The 18,485-nt window shown below is 41.8% G+C and overlaps 1 protein-coding gene across 1 annotated transcript in view; it reads left to right on the forward strand.

Moving 5' to 3' along the window:
• Positions 1-3,189: 3,189 nt before the first annotated feature.
• Positions 3,190-18,485, forward strand: part of LOC118393618 (centrosomal protein of 120 kDa) — a 57,689-nt gene continuing 42,393 nt past the window's right edge. The window contains exons 1-10 of the mRNA XM_035786455.2: positions 3,190-4,026; positions 4,379-4,535; positions 4,711-4,825; positions 9,006-9,150; positions 10,353-10,501; positions 11,839-12,036; positions 12,232-12,456; positions 12,690-12,927; positions 13,259-13,433; positions 16,465-16,614. Coding sequence (XP_035642348.1) covers positions 3,978-4,026; positions 4,379-4,535; positions 4,711-4,825; positions 9,006-9,150; positions 10,353-10,501; positions 11,839-12,036; positions 12,232-12,456; positions 12,690-12,927; positions 13,259-13,433; positions 16,465-16,614 — 1,601 coding nt within the window. The 5' untranslated portion in view covers positions 3,190-3,977. The remainder of the gene's footprint in view (positions 4,027-4,378; positions 4,536-4,710; positions 4,826-9,005; positions 9,151-10,352; positions 10,502-11,838; positions 12,037-12,231; positions 12,457-12,689; positions 12,928-13,258; positions 13,434-16,464; positions 16,615-18,485) is intronic.

The following is an 18,485-nucleotide window of genomic DNA, read 5'->3' on the forward strand; positions in this document are numbered from 1 at the left end:
CTCTATACTGGCGCTTAGCTTGTTTGATTGCCTTGCAGAGGGAATAGCTACACTTTTTTGTATTCGGTCATGTTTCCGGTCACCTTGCCCTGGTTAAAAGCAGTGGTTCGTGCTTTCAGTTTCTCGCGAATGCTGCCAACAATCCACGGTTTCTGGTTTGGGAATGTTTTAATCGTTGCTGTGGGTATAACATCGCTGATGCACTTTCTAATGAACTCCCTCACCGAATCAGCGTATTCGTCAATGTTGTTGTTGGACGCAATGCGGAACATATCCCAATCCACGTGATCGAAGCAGTCTTGAAGCGTGGAATCAGATTGGTCGGACCAGCGTTGAACAGACCTGAGTGTGGGAGCTTCTTGTTTTAGTCTCTGTCTGTAGGCTGGAAGCAACAAAATGGAGTCGTGGTCATTGAGACCGCTGCGTCACTCGGGAGGACCATCTTCTTGACATATTAACTTTGATCACCTGACAATTATCAGACGCATGAAACCTGCCAGGAAGGACCCCTCTGTCACTGAAGTTGCCAAGATGATGAGGAATGTAGTGGGTGATGGTCTGGTGATTGACTGCAATGTAGCACCTGTATTTAGCTTTTTAACTAGGCAAGTTTTCAGTTAAGAACAAATTATTATTTACAATAACGGCCTAGAAAAAGTGGGTTAACTGCCTTGTTCAGGGGCAGAACGACAGATTTTTACCTTGTCAGCTCTGGGATTTGATCTAGCAACCTTTTGATTACTGGCCCAATGCTCTAACCACTAGGCATACCTTGTTGATCTTGTGAACTTCACATGTGAATGCAGAGCCTCTCAGTCAGGAAATGTGTGCAAGTACTTAAACTTTGCAAACATAGTGTTGTCAGCCAGAGGTCAGTCAGTGAATGAAACATGGCAAAAACTTGCTCAGGTGATAGTGGAGAAGAAATCAGACCTGCTTGATAGAAACAGTATTATACTGTATTTTTGGACGAAGGTAGTACTGGTGTTGTCAATATGGAAAATGGTTATTGTTCATGTAACACCAGTAGCTTTGGGCAAAAGTGATAACAGAGGAGCAAACTGAGCATGAGGCTACATCAATCGAAGCTGAACCACCAAGCACTTATTTTACAGCAACATGCCCACCACTGCTACACACACTGACCACTGCTACAGATACTGACACACAGACCATGCTTGCTGAGCTTCACCAGTGGAGCACCTCTTCTCAGTACATGAGAGGGCCTACATAATTGCCTTTGGTTAATTTCCCTCTTGCGCATCAGCCCGCAGAATCACACCTCCACATCCATACAGATGGAGAATACATGGACAAAACACAGCAGGGTAGTCAGAGAAGAAAGGCAGTCAAGAATGTTAACACTGACACAGCGTTTGTTGTAAGATCGAATCCCCGAGCTGACAAGGTAAAAATCTGTTGTTCTGCCCCTGATCAAGGTAGTTAACCCACTGTTCCTAGGCCGTCATTGAAATAAGAATTTGTTCTTAACTGATTTGCATTGTTAAATAAAGGTAAAATAAATAAATAAATTGTGTGAGGACTGTAAATCAAATGTCTATGCGTTTATTAATGTAAATTATTGTTACTGGTGTAGAGAGTAGGCAGGAGGCAGTCACAAGTTTAGAACGACCTGTATACAAGACCCATGGGAGCCAGAAAGAGGGGGTCAAATACTTATTTCCCTCATTAAAATGCAAATCAATTTATAACATTTTTGACATGCATTTTAATAGATTTGTTTTGTTGTTATTCTGTCTCTCACTGTTCAAATAAACCTATCATTAAAATTATATAGGCTGATCATTTCTTCATCAGTGGGCAAACGTACAAAATCAGCAGGGGCCAATGTGAGTCCAAAAATGTATTGTGGTCCTTCTGTGGCTCAGTTGGTAGAGCATGGCGCTTGTAACGCCAGGGTAGTGGGTTCGATTCCCGGGACCACCCATACGTAGAATGTATGCACACATGACTGTAAGTCGCTTTGGATAAAAGCGTCAGCTAAATGGCATATATTATTATTATTATTATTATTGTATGCTACTGCATAAATCATGCAATATGCAAGGGAGATATGTATACTGTAGCCGAGAAAGTAATACTAAGTGTATGTTGTGTAGCAAGCTGTTCGTAGCCCATGTGCCTCACCCTAATAATTGAGTCTATTTTCACCATGTTGTATTGTAAACACATCGTTCGTCGCTGGTGTGTGCTTTTTGCCTATTACCTGTTTTAGAGAAATGTAATCATCGCATATTATAAGAGCTTTCATTGTCTGTTTGTATGTAAGAACGGCCCGTGTTCTGACTTCTATCGCGGTACATTTCAAAAGTTCTGAACAAATTGTTATAATGATTACGTGGGGGCAGGTAGCCTAGTGGTTGGAGCGTTGGCCCAGTAACCGAAAGGTTACTCATCGAATGCCCGGACTGTTTTGGCCCTTAAGTCCCTTAATTAAGTACCCAGTGTTCCCCGGGCGCCGAAGGCGTGGATCAGCCTCCCGCACCTCTCTTATTCAGATTTTCCCCAAGCTGACAAGGTACAAATCTGTCGTTCTGCCCCTGAACAGGCAGTTAACCCACTGTTCCTAGGCCGTCATTGAAAATAAGAATTCGTTCTTAACTGACTTGCCTAGTTAAATAAAGGTCAAATAAAATAAAAATGTTAGTTGAATGCATTCAGTTCTACAACTGACCAGGTATCCCCCTTTCGCCCGTCGTTTCTCGCTCATTAATGACTGAAACGGATGGTCTCTTATCCGCTTGTCGTCCCCTTATGCCATAGTTTGTACATCTCAATTGTAAGTAGGAACCATATTTGTTTAAGCAAGTCAGCCATATTAGCTATTTTTTTGAATGCATTAAAATGAGGCGGAATTAACAGTAGCAGTGGTAAGGTGTTGGAACAGCTTCATGTCTGTCACCGTTATAGTGCAATTAATGTATTGTTTAGGCTTTGCTTGCATGCATCCAATTTTTTTGTTTGCCCCGACAAGATTTACATACTAAAATCGCCACTGCATATATCTCAATGTATTTTTGAGGTAAATCTATTTCGCACCACCAGCGTGATTCCCTTTCAGGCTCAACAGGCTGGTGAAGCGAGCCAATCAGAAGAGGCTTTACCAGCGCTGTGAACTGTCCAATCAGCGAAGTAGCAGCATATTTTAGTTTCACCTAATTTATGCCCGATGTCCACAAGTTGAATATATCCGCCCTTGATGCACATGTGTCTCGCAAGGCTGCAGAATCGTTTGCAGCATTGATAATGTAATTTTCGCTGTGTCTGGGTTCGACCAAAGCGTCGATTTCTACCGGGATCTCCATGCTAAAAATGTTGCATGGAGACACATATTGCCAATATGATTGGATTACCTGGTTAGTTGAATGTGAAAGAATTAGCTGGAAAGTGGAAGATAGGTGCTGGCAATTAGCTAAACGATATAGCAAAGTGGTTAGCTGGTTTGGCTGTTTTATGAACGTCTGTTTGTAACAACGCACGAGTTGAAAATACGGAATTCTTGCGGTATACAGAACGCACCGCAGCATCACCAACCCAGCTTTGCGGACTGCTTCATTAACAATAAGACTTCAGCCGGAACACATAGTTTGCAACTTCTGGACATATGAGGCTTTATGCGATTCTGCAAATGTAACGAAACAGAGGAGGATCTACCTAAATGTGTCCAATATAAACGTTCCAACGCGTTTTCCGTTTGGAGTAAACGGTTGCTACAGACGAAACGATTTGCAACAGAATAGGCGTAAATGAATACACCCGAGGTCTCATTCGACACTTCCGATTTTGAAAGAAAGGGGTGGCGGCAAATAATAACAACAAAGCGGGGTATGCAACGGGCAAGACTCCCTGGTGAAACATATTTCTGACAGCCATTGCTAGATAAGTCTAGTAAGACAACCAGAACCACTGTTAAAAAAGAAAGCAAGCTAGCCAGTCTAACTTACACACATGCCATTATGGCATCGAAGTCCGACCAACTTCTCATCGTGGTGTCCATTCTTGAAGGTAACGTTTGGTCAAAGTCAATCCGTCTTGTATTTTCTTTATCTTGTAGCTAACGTCAGCCAAAAGATACTGGTAGCTAGCTAATTTTCTCACGTTTGTTTCTGCAACGTTAACGTAGCTAGCTAGTTAGCTATCTTGTAACTTTAGTTAGCGAGCACAATACGGTAATGTTTAGTTAACGCCAGCTAGTTAACTGTTAAATCTAGCTAGCTACATTTTGCTAGCTGATAAGCTTCTTATTGAAGTGGTTGGTTAGATGGCTAGCCATGGTGTACATTTAGCTAAGCACATTCTTGTATGCCACATAGAAGCTACAAACATGTCTGTTTGAAATATATTTTGCTCGACCCAGGTCGTCAATTCCCAAAGAGCCAGCGCCACAACCTTATAGTACATGCAAAGTTTGATGGAGAGCAGTTGGCTACAGACCCTGTTGATCACAAGGAGCAGCCTCAGTTCTGCACAGAGTTGGCCTGGGAACTTGATCGCAGGACCTTGCACCAGCACAGGTCATTCAAACTACATACCTTCTCTCTAGATACTATTGATGCCCAGTTACTTAATTTTACTTTCATGATGGTTCATTTCCCTGCAGTTATGCACTTTGATTGCTGATGCACAAGGCTACTACTAGTACACATGCATGCAACTGAAGATTGTAATGTCAATGTTTTGTACCCCCAGACTCCAGCGCACACCCATCAAACTACAGTGCTATGCTGTTGATACAACCACATCTGTGAAAGAGTGTGTTGGATATATTATTCTTGATTTAAGATCTGTGCAAGAAATCAAACAGGTGAGCTCCTCCGGTGTTCTCTGAATATTGCTATTCTGCAATTCAAGATGTTAGCTATCAATGTGATACCGACTTTTTGCTAATTACGATTCATACATTGAAGATAAGTTCAAATGGTATCTGTCACATGCTTCGTCAACAACAGGTGTAGACTAACAGTGATATGCCTACTTATGGGTCCTTTTCCAACTATGCAGAGTTGAATAAATAGAAATAGTGACTAAATACAGACAATAACGAGTAAATGTAACATGGCTGTACACAGGGAGTACCAGTACCGAGTCGATGTGTAGGGGTAAGAGGTAATTGAGGTAGCTATAGGTATGGGGTAAGTGAGTAGGCAACAGGATCAATAATAGACAAGAGCAGTGTATGTGGTGTGTGTATGGCGTCAGTATGCATATGTGTTGGGATGTGAGTCTGTGGGTAGAGTCCAGTGTGTTCCTAGTAATATATGCCATTTAGCTGACGCTTTTATCCAAAGCGACTTACAGTCATGTGTGCATACATTCTACGTATGGGTGGTCCCGGGAATCGAACCCACTACCCTGGCGTTACAAGCGCCATGCTCTACCAACTGAGCCACAGAAGGACCACAGTCAGTGCAAAAGACTGTAAGTCCAGGTAGCCATTTGATTAGCTATTTAGTAGTCTTGTTTAGTAGTCTTATGGCTTGAGGCTAGAAGCTTTTCAGGGTCCTGTTGGTTCCAGACTTTGTGCACTGGTACAGCTTGTCGTGCGGTAGCTTGAGTGACTGGATTCTTGGACACTTTTTTTGGGGCCTTCATCTGACACCACCTGGTGTAGAGGTCCTGGATGACAGGGAGCTCGGCCTTAGTGATATACTGGGCTGTTCTCCATACCCTCTATAGTAGAGGTCGACGGATTCATCGGAATGGCTAATTAATTGGGGCCTCTCAAGTTTTCATAACAATCGGTAATCAGCATTTTTGGACACCGATTGTGGCCGGTTACATTGCACTCCACGAGGAGACTGCGTGGCAGGCTGACTACCTGTTATGCGAGTGCAGCAAGGAGCTAAGGTGCTAGCTAGCATTAAACTTATCTTATAAAAAACAATTAACATAATCACTAGTTTACTACACATGGTTGATATTACTAGTTTATCTAGATTGTCCAGAGTTGAATATAATCTATGCGGTGCCTGTTAATTTATCATTGAATCAAAGCCTACTTCGCCAAGCGCATCTGCGGAAAAAGCACTGTCGTTGCACCATTGTGTACCAAACCATAAACATCAATGCCTTTCTTAAAATCAATACACAAGTATATATTTTTAAACCTGCATATTTAGTTAATATTGCCTGTTAACATTAATTTATTTTAACTAGGGAAATTGTCACTTCTCTTGCATTCTGTGCAAGCAGAGTCAGGGTAAATGCAGCAGTTTGGGCCGCCTGGCTCGTTGCGAACTGTGTGAAGACCAATTCTTCCTAACAAAGACCGTAATTAATTTGCCAGAATTGTACATAATTATGACATTGAAAGTTGTGCAATGTAACAGCAATATTTAGACTTAGGGATGCCACCTGTTAGATGAAATACGGAACGGTTCCGTATTTCACTGGAAGAATAAATTTTTTGATTTTGAAATGATAGTTTCCGGTTTTGACCATATTAATGACCCAAGGCTCGTATTTCTGTGTGTTATTATATTATAATTAAGTCTATGATTTGATCGAGCAGTCTGACTGAGCTGTGGTAGGCAGCAGCAGGCTCGGAAAGCATTCATTCAAACAGCAATTTCCTGCATTTGCCAGCAGCTCTTTGCTGTGCTTCAAGCATTGCGCTGTTTATGACTTCAAGCCTATCAACTTCCGAGATTAGGCTGGCAATACTAAAGTACTATTAGAACATCCAATAGTCAAAGGTATATGAAATACAATTGGTATAGAGATAAATAGTCCTATAACTACAACAAGGGACTGGGAGACCAGCCACTGAGGAGTGGCTTCTGTTTGGCCACTCTACCATGGAGGCCTGATTTAATGGAGTGGTGCAGATATGGTTGTCCTTCTGGAAGGTTCTCCCATCTCCACAGAGGAACTCTGGAGCTCTGTCAGAGTGACCATTGGGTTCTTGGTTACCTCCCTGACCAAGGTCCTTCTCCCTGGATTGCTCAGAGCAAACTCTTTCCATTTAAGGATGATGGTCACTTTGTTCTTGGGGACCTTCAATTCTGCCAAAACATTTTTGGTACCCTTCCCCAGATCTGTGCCTCGACACAATCCTTTCTCTGAGCTCTATGGACAATTCCTTCGACTTCGTGGCCTGTTTTTTTTCTCTGACCTGCACTGCCAACTGTGTGACCTTTTTATATAGAGCTATGTGTACCTTTCCAAATCAAGTCCAATTAATTGATTACACCACAGGTGGACTTCAATCAAGTTGTAGAAACCTCTCAAGGATGATCAATGGAAACAGGATGCACCTGAGCTCAATTTCGTGTCTCATAGCAAATAGTCTGAATACTTGTGTAAAGATTTTTTATTTATTTTTAAATTACATCTTCAAAATTGTTTTAACCTGTTTTTGCTTTGTCATAGTGGGGTATTGTGTGTAGATTGCTGAGAAATGTTTTATTTAATACATTACAGCCTTATTCTAAAATGTGGAAAAAGTTGAGTGGTCTGAATACTTTCCTAACTGCACTGTGTGTGTGAGATGTACAGTATCAGTCAATTTTTTTTGTTGGTACTATTTTCTACATTGTAGAATAATAGTGAAGACATCAAAACCATGAAATAACACGCATGGAATTGTGTAGTAATCCAAAAAGTGTTAAACATCAATGTTTTATATTCTTTGCCTTGAGGACAGCTTTGCACACTCTTGGCATTTTCTCAACCAGCTTCATGAGGTAGTCACCTGGAATGCATTTCAATTAACAGGTGTGCCTTGTTAAGTTAATTTGTGGAATTTCTTTCCTCAATGCTTTGGAGTCAATCAGTTGTGACAAGGTAGGAGTGGTATACAGAAGATTGTCTTTTCCCAAATAGGGTTAAGTCCATATTTTGGCAAGAACTGCTAAAATAAGCAAAGAGAAATGACAGTCCATTACTTTAAGACATGAAGCTCTGTCAATCCAGAAAATGTCAAGAACTTTGAACGTTTCTTCAAGTGCAGTCACAAAAACCATCAAGCGCTATTATGACACTGGCTCTAATGAGGACTGCCACAGGAAAGGAAGACCCACAGTTCGTTAGATTTAACTGCACCTCAAATTGCAGCCCAAGTAAATGCTTGACAGAGTTCAAGTAACAGACACATGTCAACATCAACTGTTCGGAGGGGACTGCGTGAGTCAGGCCTTCATGGTTGAATTGCTGCAGAGAAACCACTACTGAAGGACACCAATAAGAAGAGACTTGCTTGGACCAAGAAACACACGCAATGGACATTAGACTGGTTAAAATCTGTCCTTTGGCCTGGAGTCCAAATTTGAGATTTTTGGTTCCAACCGCTGTGTCTTTGTGAGACGCAAAGCAGGTGAACAGATTATTTCCGTTCGTGTGGTTCCCACCTTGAAGCATGGAAATGTGGTTGTCCTTTGCTGGTGACACTGATTTATTTAGAGTTCAAGGCACACTTAACCAGCATGGCTACCACAGTATTCTGCAGCGATACTCCATCCCATCTGGTTTGGGCTTAGTGAGACTATTTGTTTTTCAACATTACAATCACCCAAAGCACCTCCAGGCTGTGTAAGAGCTTTTTGACCAAGAAGGAGAGTGATGGAGTGCTACATCAGATGACCTGGCCTCCACCATCACCAATTTGAGATGGTTTGGGATGAGTTGTACTGCGGAGTGAAGGAAAAGCAGCCAAAAATTGCTCAGCATATGTGGGAACTCCTTCAAGACTGTTGGAAAAGTATTCCAGGTGAAGCTGGTTGAAAGAATGCCAAGAGTGCAAAGCTGTCATCAAGGCAAAGGATGGCTACTTTGAATAATCTAAAATATATTTTGATTTAATGCTTTCGGTTACTATGCGATTCCATATGTTATTTCATAGTTTTGGTGTATTCACTATTCTACAATGTATCCAAATTTTGACTGGTACTGTGCGTCTCTCTTTGTTTTTTGTGCCAGCACAATTTCACCCAGTGAAATTCCTGTACATACAAATGTATCTGAGACTTGTTTCATTGTGTCCCCAGGCTCCTAAATGGTATCCCTTACTAAGCAGCAAGTACACCAAGTTGAAGCCAGCCATTCTGCTCACCATTGCACTGGAGAATGACACCAAACAAACAGAGTTGTCACTAGAACGATTCAAGGCCAAAAAAGCACCACCAAGACAGGGTGAGGAGTGTCTTCATAGGATGTGTCCCAAATGACACCCTTTTCCCTACATGGTGCACTCTGGTCAAAGGACTCTCATCAAATGAAGAGCACTATATAGGGAATTGGGTGCCATTTGGGATGCACAAATTGAGATGGTGCCTTGCAAAAGTATTCACCCCACCTTGGCATTTTTCCTATTTTGTTGCCTTACAACCTGGAATTAAAATGGATTTTTATCATCATTTGATTTACACAACAGGCCTACCACTTTGAAGATGTAAAATATTATAGAAATAAGACAAAAAAACTGAACTTTCATAACTATACACCCCCCCCCCAAAAGTCAATACTTGGTAGAATCACCTTATGCAGAAATTACAGCTGCAAATCTCTTGGGGTATGTCTCTATAAGCTTGGCACATCTAGCCACTGGGATTTCTGCCCATTATTCAAGGCAAATCTGTTCCAGTTCCTTGAAGTAGGATGGGTTCTGCTAGTGTATAACAATCTTTAAGTCCTACCACAGATTCTCAATTGGATTGAAGTCTGGGCTTTGACTAGGCCATTCCAAGACATTTAAATGTTTCTCCTTAAACCACTCAAGTGTTGCTTTAGCAGTATGCTTAGGGTCAATGTCCTACTGGAAGGTGAACCTCTGTCCTAGTCCCATATCTGTGGAAGACTGAAACAGGTTTCCATCAAGAATTTCCCTGTATCTCCACCTTGTCCCTGATCTGTTTGGAGAGCTCCTTGGTCTTCATGTTGCCGCTTACTGGTATTGCAGAATGTGGACTTTCAGAACGTGTGTATATACCTACTGTTATCATGTGACACTTAGATTGCACACAGGTGGACTTTTTATTTAACTAATTGTGACTTCTGAAGGTAATTGGTTGCACCAGATCTTATTTAGGAGCTTCATAGCAAAGAGGGTGAATACATGCACGCACCACTTTTGAGTTTTTTATTTTTTGGAACACGTTTTTTTCCATTTCACACACAATAGTCCAAATTGGTGAGGTATGTCCATTACATTTAAGTAAAAATCTATTTAAAGCTATAAACATCTATTTAGATTGTGATGCAACAAAATAGGAAAAATGCCTAGGGGGATTAATACTTTTGCAAGACACTGTAGATAAGTTATAATATATTACTTGAACACGTTTGGGAGATTAGGCTATATTTGGTGTTTTAACAACTGTCACCTGTTTTTGTAGGTTCTCCTGTGTTGAGTAACCTTTTGCCAGAGAAACTAGAGGCTGTTCTGAAAGAGGATGAAGGATATCACCAGATTGGACATCAAGATTATTGCACTGACTTGTTTGTTTTGTCTGTTACTGTGGCCTTTGCTACCAAGCTTGAACAGGTAAAGTGCTTCTTCACAAGCATTGTGTAAACATATGTAGTAGTTACTTTTCAATAGCTAGGTTTCCATCCAGTTGGCAACAGATTTTCATGTAGATATTCTATAATCCGCATAAAAACAGTATGCACTTTTTCCCCACCAGAGATGTTTCCATCAAATTTACTTGTTGCTGTGCGTGATGGTGTAGTGCACATAAATACATTTTGTGGTTAAATTCCCATGCATCAAATAAAAAATACAAGTTTAGTTTGAAAATACATTTTCAACTACTGATGGTTTCTCACAAAAAATGTTGCTTTATAGACCGAGTGTGCCCGCTCTGGTATTGGCATGTGCGCTCTAACCACCAGTGGTATCTGCGTGCTGTTGGCTATAGCACATGTATAGCCTACACAATAATTATGATATTATTATTATTATTGACAAAGAGCAAGATAATTTCTTTGGTCTAACAGCAGCCAAGCAACGATGATCGTGTCACCAGAATAGTGTGTGTGTGTATATGTATGTGTGTGTTTATATATGTGTATGTATATATGTGTATATATATGTGTGTGTGTAATATCTATATGTGTGTGTGTGTATATGTTTGTGTGAAATGTTCATAAAGTCTTCTTGCTTTCCCAAAGACCTTTTTCAATTAAACGTTAACTTCAAAGTTGCCTATGCTTCCCTGGTACAGCGGTCCTAAGGCACTGCATCAGTGCTAGAAGCATAACTACATACCCATAACTACATACCGGGCTGTATCACAACCGGCCGTGATCGGTAGTCCCATAGGGCGGCGCACAATTTGGCTCAGCGTCGTCCGGGTTAGGGGAGGGTCTGGCTTTGGTATGCCGTCATTGTAAAATAACTGACTCGCCTAGTTAAATGAAAATAGGCTACCACCTTCTGCTATTCTATATACTTGTGGAAAACACTGAGGATTCAAAGATGATCGCAATGTACACTAATGCTGAAAATATTAACATAAACATTAGTCAAACTTGACCCCAGAATTTGTATATAAACTCAAAACGATAAGTAATGTTTTTACGAAGGATTGCCTGCTGCATTCAAACAACCAACCTACAGCACTAGTCTAAACTTGACTTACGTCATCTGTTATCACTTGGTATTAAGGGATAAACATGGTAATGCTTTCACTGATTGTATATTAAGGAAGATAGTTCCTAAATGATTTTGCTTGTTTTGTTATCCAACTGATCTTGTCCTTTGTCATCCTGTGAACACCGTTCATTGCTGCTCGCAGCTAGATTTAAATATGTATTCTGTAGTTCTTTCCGGTATTGCAGGTGTGCATTGACAGTGATTTGTTTGCTTGTGTGTTTCAGTTGATTCCCAGTACGATGAAGCTGGTCGGTGAAGGGTCTGAGTTTTTCTTCTATTATACCCTGCTGGGTAACGACATCACCAGTGAACCTTTCCAAAACCTGATTAGCCCCAGCTTTGAGCCAGAGAGGGCCTCGGTCCGAATCCGCAGCAGTGATCCGGTTCTACTGGCCTTTCTCAGCCTGCAGCCCAGTCTTCAGGTGCTGTGCTGTCATGCTCTCACGTGCTAACGTGACGCAAGTAGCTGCTTTGCTGGAGAGTCAACAAAGTCTGGTGTCATTATCATTTGATTTTTAATCAGATATAACATGATTCCCATGAAATGGTGACAAATATTGCAAAAAAGTCCGTTACACTAGTGTTTCATAATCGTCTCTGTGTATGTTTTGTCACAGGTCCACCTCTGCTGTGGGAACCACTCCCTTGGCAGCACAGAGGTCTCCCTAGCTGGCCTGGCTAAGAGCAGTGTGGACCTGGAGAAGCAGGTGGCCACAGTGGAGGGGGCCTTCATTCTCCAGCCTCCTAACCGAGCCAAGAAAAGCTTGCCTCCTGTCCCCATGGATCTGCAGCCCACTGTGGGGGTGTCCGTCACACTCAGGAGAGAGACTCTCACTACTCCGGTAAAGAAAGGCCTACCTGACACATTGAGCTAATCACGGTTACTAACCTACTGATCTGATGTAATAGAATGTTTAATACCCTACTGCTGTAGGGCTCAATTACTTGGTTACTGTCTCTGATGTTGGTTGTCTCGATTTTGCATCTTTGCAAATGACAGGAGGAACACTTGACAAATGACAGGAGGAACTTTGACAGAGGTGGGTTCTCTCTGTCTCTCTCTGTGTGTTGGTAGGTGGGAGCTAATGCAGAGGGAGATGGTCCTCTGATTCCACTGAAGACCGGGACTGTGGAGCACGTCCTCCCTCCATCTCCCCCTGCTGAAAAGTGGCCCCGAACTCCCTCACCTGGCATAAAGTCCCCCATTAAGTCTCCCACGTCCCTAGCAGAGTCCCCTCCCAACCCCCTCACAGAAAGCGAGGCTAACAGCCTGCAGGTAGAAGCTGCCTTGCAGGCTCAACCTCTCCCAACTGGTAGGTGTTTGTTTGAGTGGGCTCATTCACATTCATTTGGACATTTTAGACCATTCCATTGGTCCTAAAGTTAAATCTCTGGGAGACGCAACACAAATGCGCCCCCATCTCAAGGGTTTGGCAGTAAAACCGGACCTCTTTGGTTCCACTTTTGGGGAACAACGCAGTAGGCACACCGACCACACTTCCTCTAAAGGCTTTTCGCACAGCATTTTTCTTAGCCCTCAGTTAAGCCCAAGAATTAGTCTATTTGAAAAGCCTCTGAACAAGAAAGCCAGGATGAAAAGCAGTAACATGTCTGTGGTTGTTTCTGTCTGACTTGGGCCTCCAGGTTCGGTCCTTGCCCCGTGCCAGGTGGAGGACGAGCCTGAAGGAGGCCTGTCCTCGGTCAGCGTCTCTGCACCAAAGATAGCCATCCCCTCCTCGGCACATCACTACTGTTTCTCCATGGACCTGCGCAGTGTCCGCAACATAAACCTGGGCTTCCCTGTCAGCTGCACACTCCGGTAGAGTGATCATCACAGTTTTTGCTCTGTACTGAAAATGCTGTATCCTGAAAACATGACTGTTGAAATGCACAATTTCTAACATTGTATTAACAGTGGACTAAAAGATATTTGTGTAGAATTCCTTTAACAAGCCTTTGGTTTAGTCCAGTTATTCCCCCCTTCTTGGCACATTTGAGGTCTCGTTTTATCTCTTTATTTTTCTTGAAGTGTCAACTTTGATTCAGCTCGAAAATGTACATTCCATTCCTCCAATCATTCTTTCATACCACAAAATGTAAGCCACGTTACCATGTGGGTTATTCCAGCAATTCGTTGCCTTTTGGTCAAAAACGTTGGTCAAAAGCCCTACAGCAACGGTAAATCTTAGCGCTGGTGGTAGCGTCATAGGTTCAGGGGTGCGTCAAATATTTTTGCTATTTTCACAACTGGAATTATGGGCACAGTAGCTGGCGGTGGTGTGAATGAGCTGGGTTTTGATGAATTAACAAGTTGTAGGTATGCCCCTCACTAGCCAATCCGATCGTGCTCAATGGCGTAATACAGTTCTTTCAGAAAGTATTCACACCCATTGACTTTTTCCACATTTTGTTATGTTACAGCCTGAATTTAAAATGGATTAAATGTATATATTTTTTTTGTCACTGATCTACATCGAATGTTCCATAATGCCAGAAGTGGAATTGTTTTTAGAAATTCATATATTTTTATTTATTTATTTTTACAAATGAAAAGCTCTGCATTCAGTCAATTATTCAACCCCTTTGTTATGGCAAGCCTAAATAAGTTCAGGCGTAAACATTTGCTTAACAAGTCACATAACAAGGTGCATGGATGGACTCTTTGTACAATAGTAGTGTTTAACATGATTTTTGAATGACTACCTCATCTCTGTACCCCACACATACAATTATATGTAATGTCCTTCAGTCAAGCAGTGAATTTCAAACAGATTCACCCACAAAGACCAGGGAGGTTTTCCAATGCCTCAAAGAAGGGCACCTATTGATAAAAAAGAAGACATTAAATATCCCTTTGAGCATGGTGAAGTTATTAATTACACTTTGGATGATGTATCACTACAAAGATACAGGCGTCCTTTCTAACTTAGTTGCAGGAGAGGAAGGAAACCGCTCGGGATTTCACTATGATGCCAATGGTGACATTAGAACATTTAGAGTTTAATGGCTGAGTTAGAGTTATAGGACATTGTAGTTACTTCACAATACTTACCTAATTGACAGAGTGAAAAGAAGGAAGCCTGTACAGAATAACATATTCCAAAACAAACACTAAGCCACTAAAGTAATGCTGCAAAAATGGTGGCAAAGCAATTAACTTTTTGTCCTGAATAGAAAGTGTTATGTTTGGGGCAAATCCAATACAAGCATAGGGGTGGCTGCTTCATGTTTATTCGTATGCTTGTAATCATTAAGGACTGGGGACTTCTCCAGGATAAAAAACAACAACATAATGGAGCTAAGCACAGGCAAAATCCTAGAGGAAAACCTGGTTCAGTTTGCTTTCCACTGACACTGGGAGATTAGCAGGACAATAACCTAAGACACAAGGCCAAAACAACACTGGAGTTGCTTACCAAGAAGACAGTGAATGTTAGTTTTGATTTAAATCTACGTGAAAATATATGGCCAGACCTGAAAATGTTTGTCTAGTAATGATCAACCACCAATTTGACAGCTTGAAGAATTTGAAAACATTAATGGGCAAATGTTGCACAATCCAGGTGTGGAAAGCTCTTATAAATGTACCCAGAAAGACTCACAGCTGTAATCGCTGTAAGTGTTTCTACAAAATATTGACTATCGTGTGAGTACTTCTGTAAATTAGATATTTCTGTATTTAATTTTTAATCAATTGCCAAACATTTCGAAAAAAAAACATGTTTTCGCTTTGTCATTATGGGGTATTGTGTGTAGATGGACCCCCTCCCTCACCTGTTTAATCAATTTTGAATGTAACACCACAAAATATGGAATAAGTCAAGGGGTATGAATACTTTCTGAAGGCACTGTATAGCCAAGATGCATGATTGATGAATGGCGAAGATTGACTTTATTCAGTCAGTTCATCACCTTTTATAAACTAGTTGTCAAGCAAAGTACAACAAATAGCTTATGCACCACGACTCTGCGTGGCTAAGTGGATTTCGACTCATCGTTACCACAAATACTCTCCCTGTAATGAAATAACGATTTCAACCAACCACAGCACATACAAATTGTCCTGGGAGGCGGGACAGACGGCAGACTGCATTCCCCTGTCATCATTTGCTTTGTGACAGGCATTCGCATGTCAATCTTATCAATAGATCACTAGAAGATGCACATCATTCATTCTAGCGGGAGAGGGCTCGACATATTGGTGAATTCAAACTTTTTAAAAATAAAGAGTAGCCTGGTTAATTTGAAGTGGGGGAAAATAGCAGGCGGAAAATTTGTCTCTAACCGGCTGATTTAGCCGACAGCTGGCGCTAATGGAAAACACTGCCATATTAAAAATCTGATCTATTGAATTCTCCATGTGGTCTATTTTAAAGGGAACTTCATTTAAAGCTGCAGTATTTAACTTTTTGGGGAACCCTGCCCAAATTAAAGTAGACTGTTATAGATCTGTCTTTCTCTCTGAAAGCAAGTCTAAGAAGTGGTAGATCTGTTCTATGTGTGCTCTTTCTGTGCTTCCCATTCTTAAGTTTAGTTTTTCCTTTTACTTTCGGTTTTGTACACCAGCTGAAAACACTATTTTTGGTTATTGAAAAGATTTTTCCACAGCAGTTTAAATAGTAAAATTATTCTCTACACTTGCTTGCTTTGTCACAAACTGAAATTAGGCATGCTATTAGAATTTTAGCAACCAGGAAATGGCGGAGTGATCTCTGCAAATTGCACCTTTTTTTTAATATAACAGGCTTTTAAAATCTATATTGTTACACAATTTCTACTTCAAATATCAAAGGGACGCAAAAGGCAGTTTTTTTTTCGTGGAAAGACCCAAGTATTTTCTCTCGTTTCAGGTATGCATACCAGTTTTTCGGGAGTGCCGCCCCCATCATGACCAACCCCCCAGTGGAGGTGAAGAGGAACATGGAGGTGTTCCTGCCCCAGTCGTACTGTGCCTTTGATTTTGCCGCTCTACCTCACCAAGTCCAGGACACCTTCCTCAGGTGTCTTTTCACATTCTAGAGGAATACGTGAAGCATGCACTTTTAGGGGCTTGTTGTGCCTACTTGTTTCATTGTGCCAAAGGGGTGTTTTTGACCTAGCACTAACAAATCCAGAATCGAATCAATTGCTTGATTAGTTGTTTAGTTGAATCAAGTGTGTTAGTGTTAGGGCAAAATCTAAAATGTGCACTCCTTAGGGTCCCCAGGACCAGGGGCCTAATTTATCAAAGGTGTACACACTCTAAACCTTGCGTTTCCACAAAGGTTGGTTTTTATACATTTTGAACTTGAGGAAAGTGTGTGTATCTCCATGTACAGCTCAGGACTGTTAGTAGTGGTTGATCAATTGTATTGCAAGCAAATATTATTATTTTGGTGGTAATGTATGTGTTTGATGCCTTTGAATTATAATGATGTTAACGGATGCATTTGCCGTTGGTAAGGAGATTGCATAGCAGCATGTTGTCTAATATGTTTCTTTTACTAGTATTATCTAGGCCTAAATCATAATAATATTGCAGGGCTGGTTTATTCCCGCTACACAACAAATATTAGGCTATCATTTAGCCATTGCTCATTCAATAGCCAAGCATGCTACCATTTAGCCATCGCTAAATAAATCATTAAACTGCATCAGTAAAATAACAATGGCGAGGCTATATACAGGGGTTACCGGTACAGAATCAATGTGTGGGGGCACCGGTTACTCAAGGTATTTGAGGTAATATGTACATGTAGGTAGAATTATTGAAGTGACTATGCATAGATAATAACAGAGTAGCGGCAGTGTAAAAGAGGGGTCTGGGTAGCCATTTTGATTAGCTGGAGTCTTATGGCTTTGGGGTAGAAGCCTAGACCTAGACTTGACACTCTGGTACCGCTTGCCGTGCGGTATCAGTGAGAACAGTCTATGACTAGGGTGGCTGGGGTGTTTGACCATTTTTAGGGCCTTCCTCTGACACCACCTGGTATAGAGGTCCTGGATGGCAGGAAGCTTGGCCCCAGTAATGTACTGGGCCGTACACACTACCCTCTGCAGTTCCTTGAGGCCGAGCAGTTGCCATACCAGGCAGTGATGCAACCAAATGCTCTCGATGGTGCAGCTGTGGAACCTTTTGAGGATCTGAGGGCCCATGCCAAATCTTTTCAGTCTCCTGAGGGGGAATAGGTTTTGTCGTGCCTTCTTCACGACTGTCTTAGTATGTTTAGACCATGGTAGTTCCACTGCAGCCCCGTCGATGAGAATGGTGGCATGCTCTGTTCTCCTTTTTCTGTAGTCCTCAATCATCTCCTTTATCACGTTGAGGGAGAGGTTGTTGTCCTGGCACCACACGGCCAGGTCTCTGACCTCCCAATAGGCTGTCTCATCGGCAAACTTGAGAATGGTGTTGGATTTGTGCGTGGCCATGCATTCAGGAGTGTACAGGAGGGGACTGAGCACGCACCCCTGAGGGTCCCCCGTGTTGAGGATCAGCGTGGTGGATATGTTGTTACCTACCCTTACCACTTAGGGGCAGACCATCAGAAAGTCCAGGATCCAGTTGCAGAGGGAGGTGTTTAGTCTCAGGGTCCTTAGGTTAGTGATGAGCTTTGAGGGCACAATGGTGTTGAACTCTGAGCTGTAGTCAATGAATAGCATTCTCACATTGGTGTTCCTTTTGTCCAAGTTGGAAAGGGTCGTGGAGTGCAATAGAGATTGCATCATCTGTGGATCTGTTGGGGCGGTATGCAAATTAGAGTGGGTCTGTGGTCTCTGGGATAATGGTGTTGTGAACCATGACCAGCCTTTCAAAACACTTCATGGCTACAGATGTGAGTGCTACATGTCAGTAGTAATTTAGGCAGTTTACCTTAGTGTTCTTGGGTATCTG

Source organism: Oncorhynchus keta, chromosome 14, assembly GCF_023373465.1.
Source record: "Oncorhynchus keta strain PuntledgeMale-10-30-2019 chromosome 14, Oket_V2, whole genome shotgun sequence".
NCBI classification, from domain to species: Eukaryota; Metazoa; Chordata; class Actinopteri; order Salmoniformes; family Salmonidae; genus Oncorhynchus; species Oncorhynchus keta.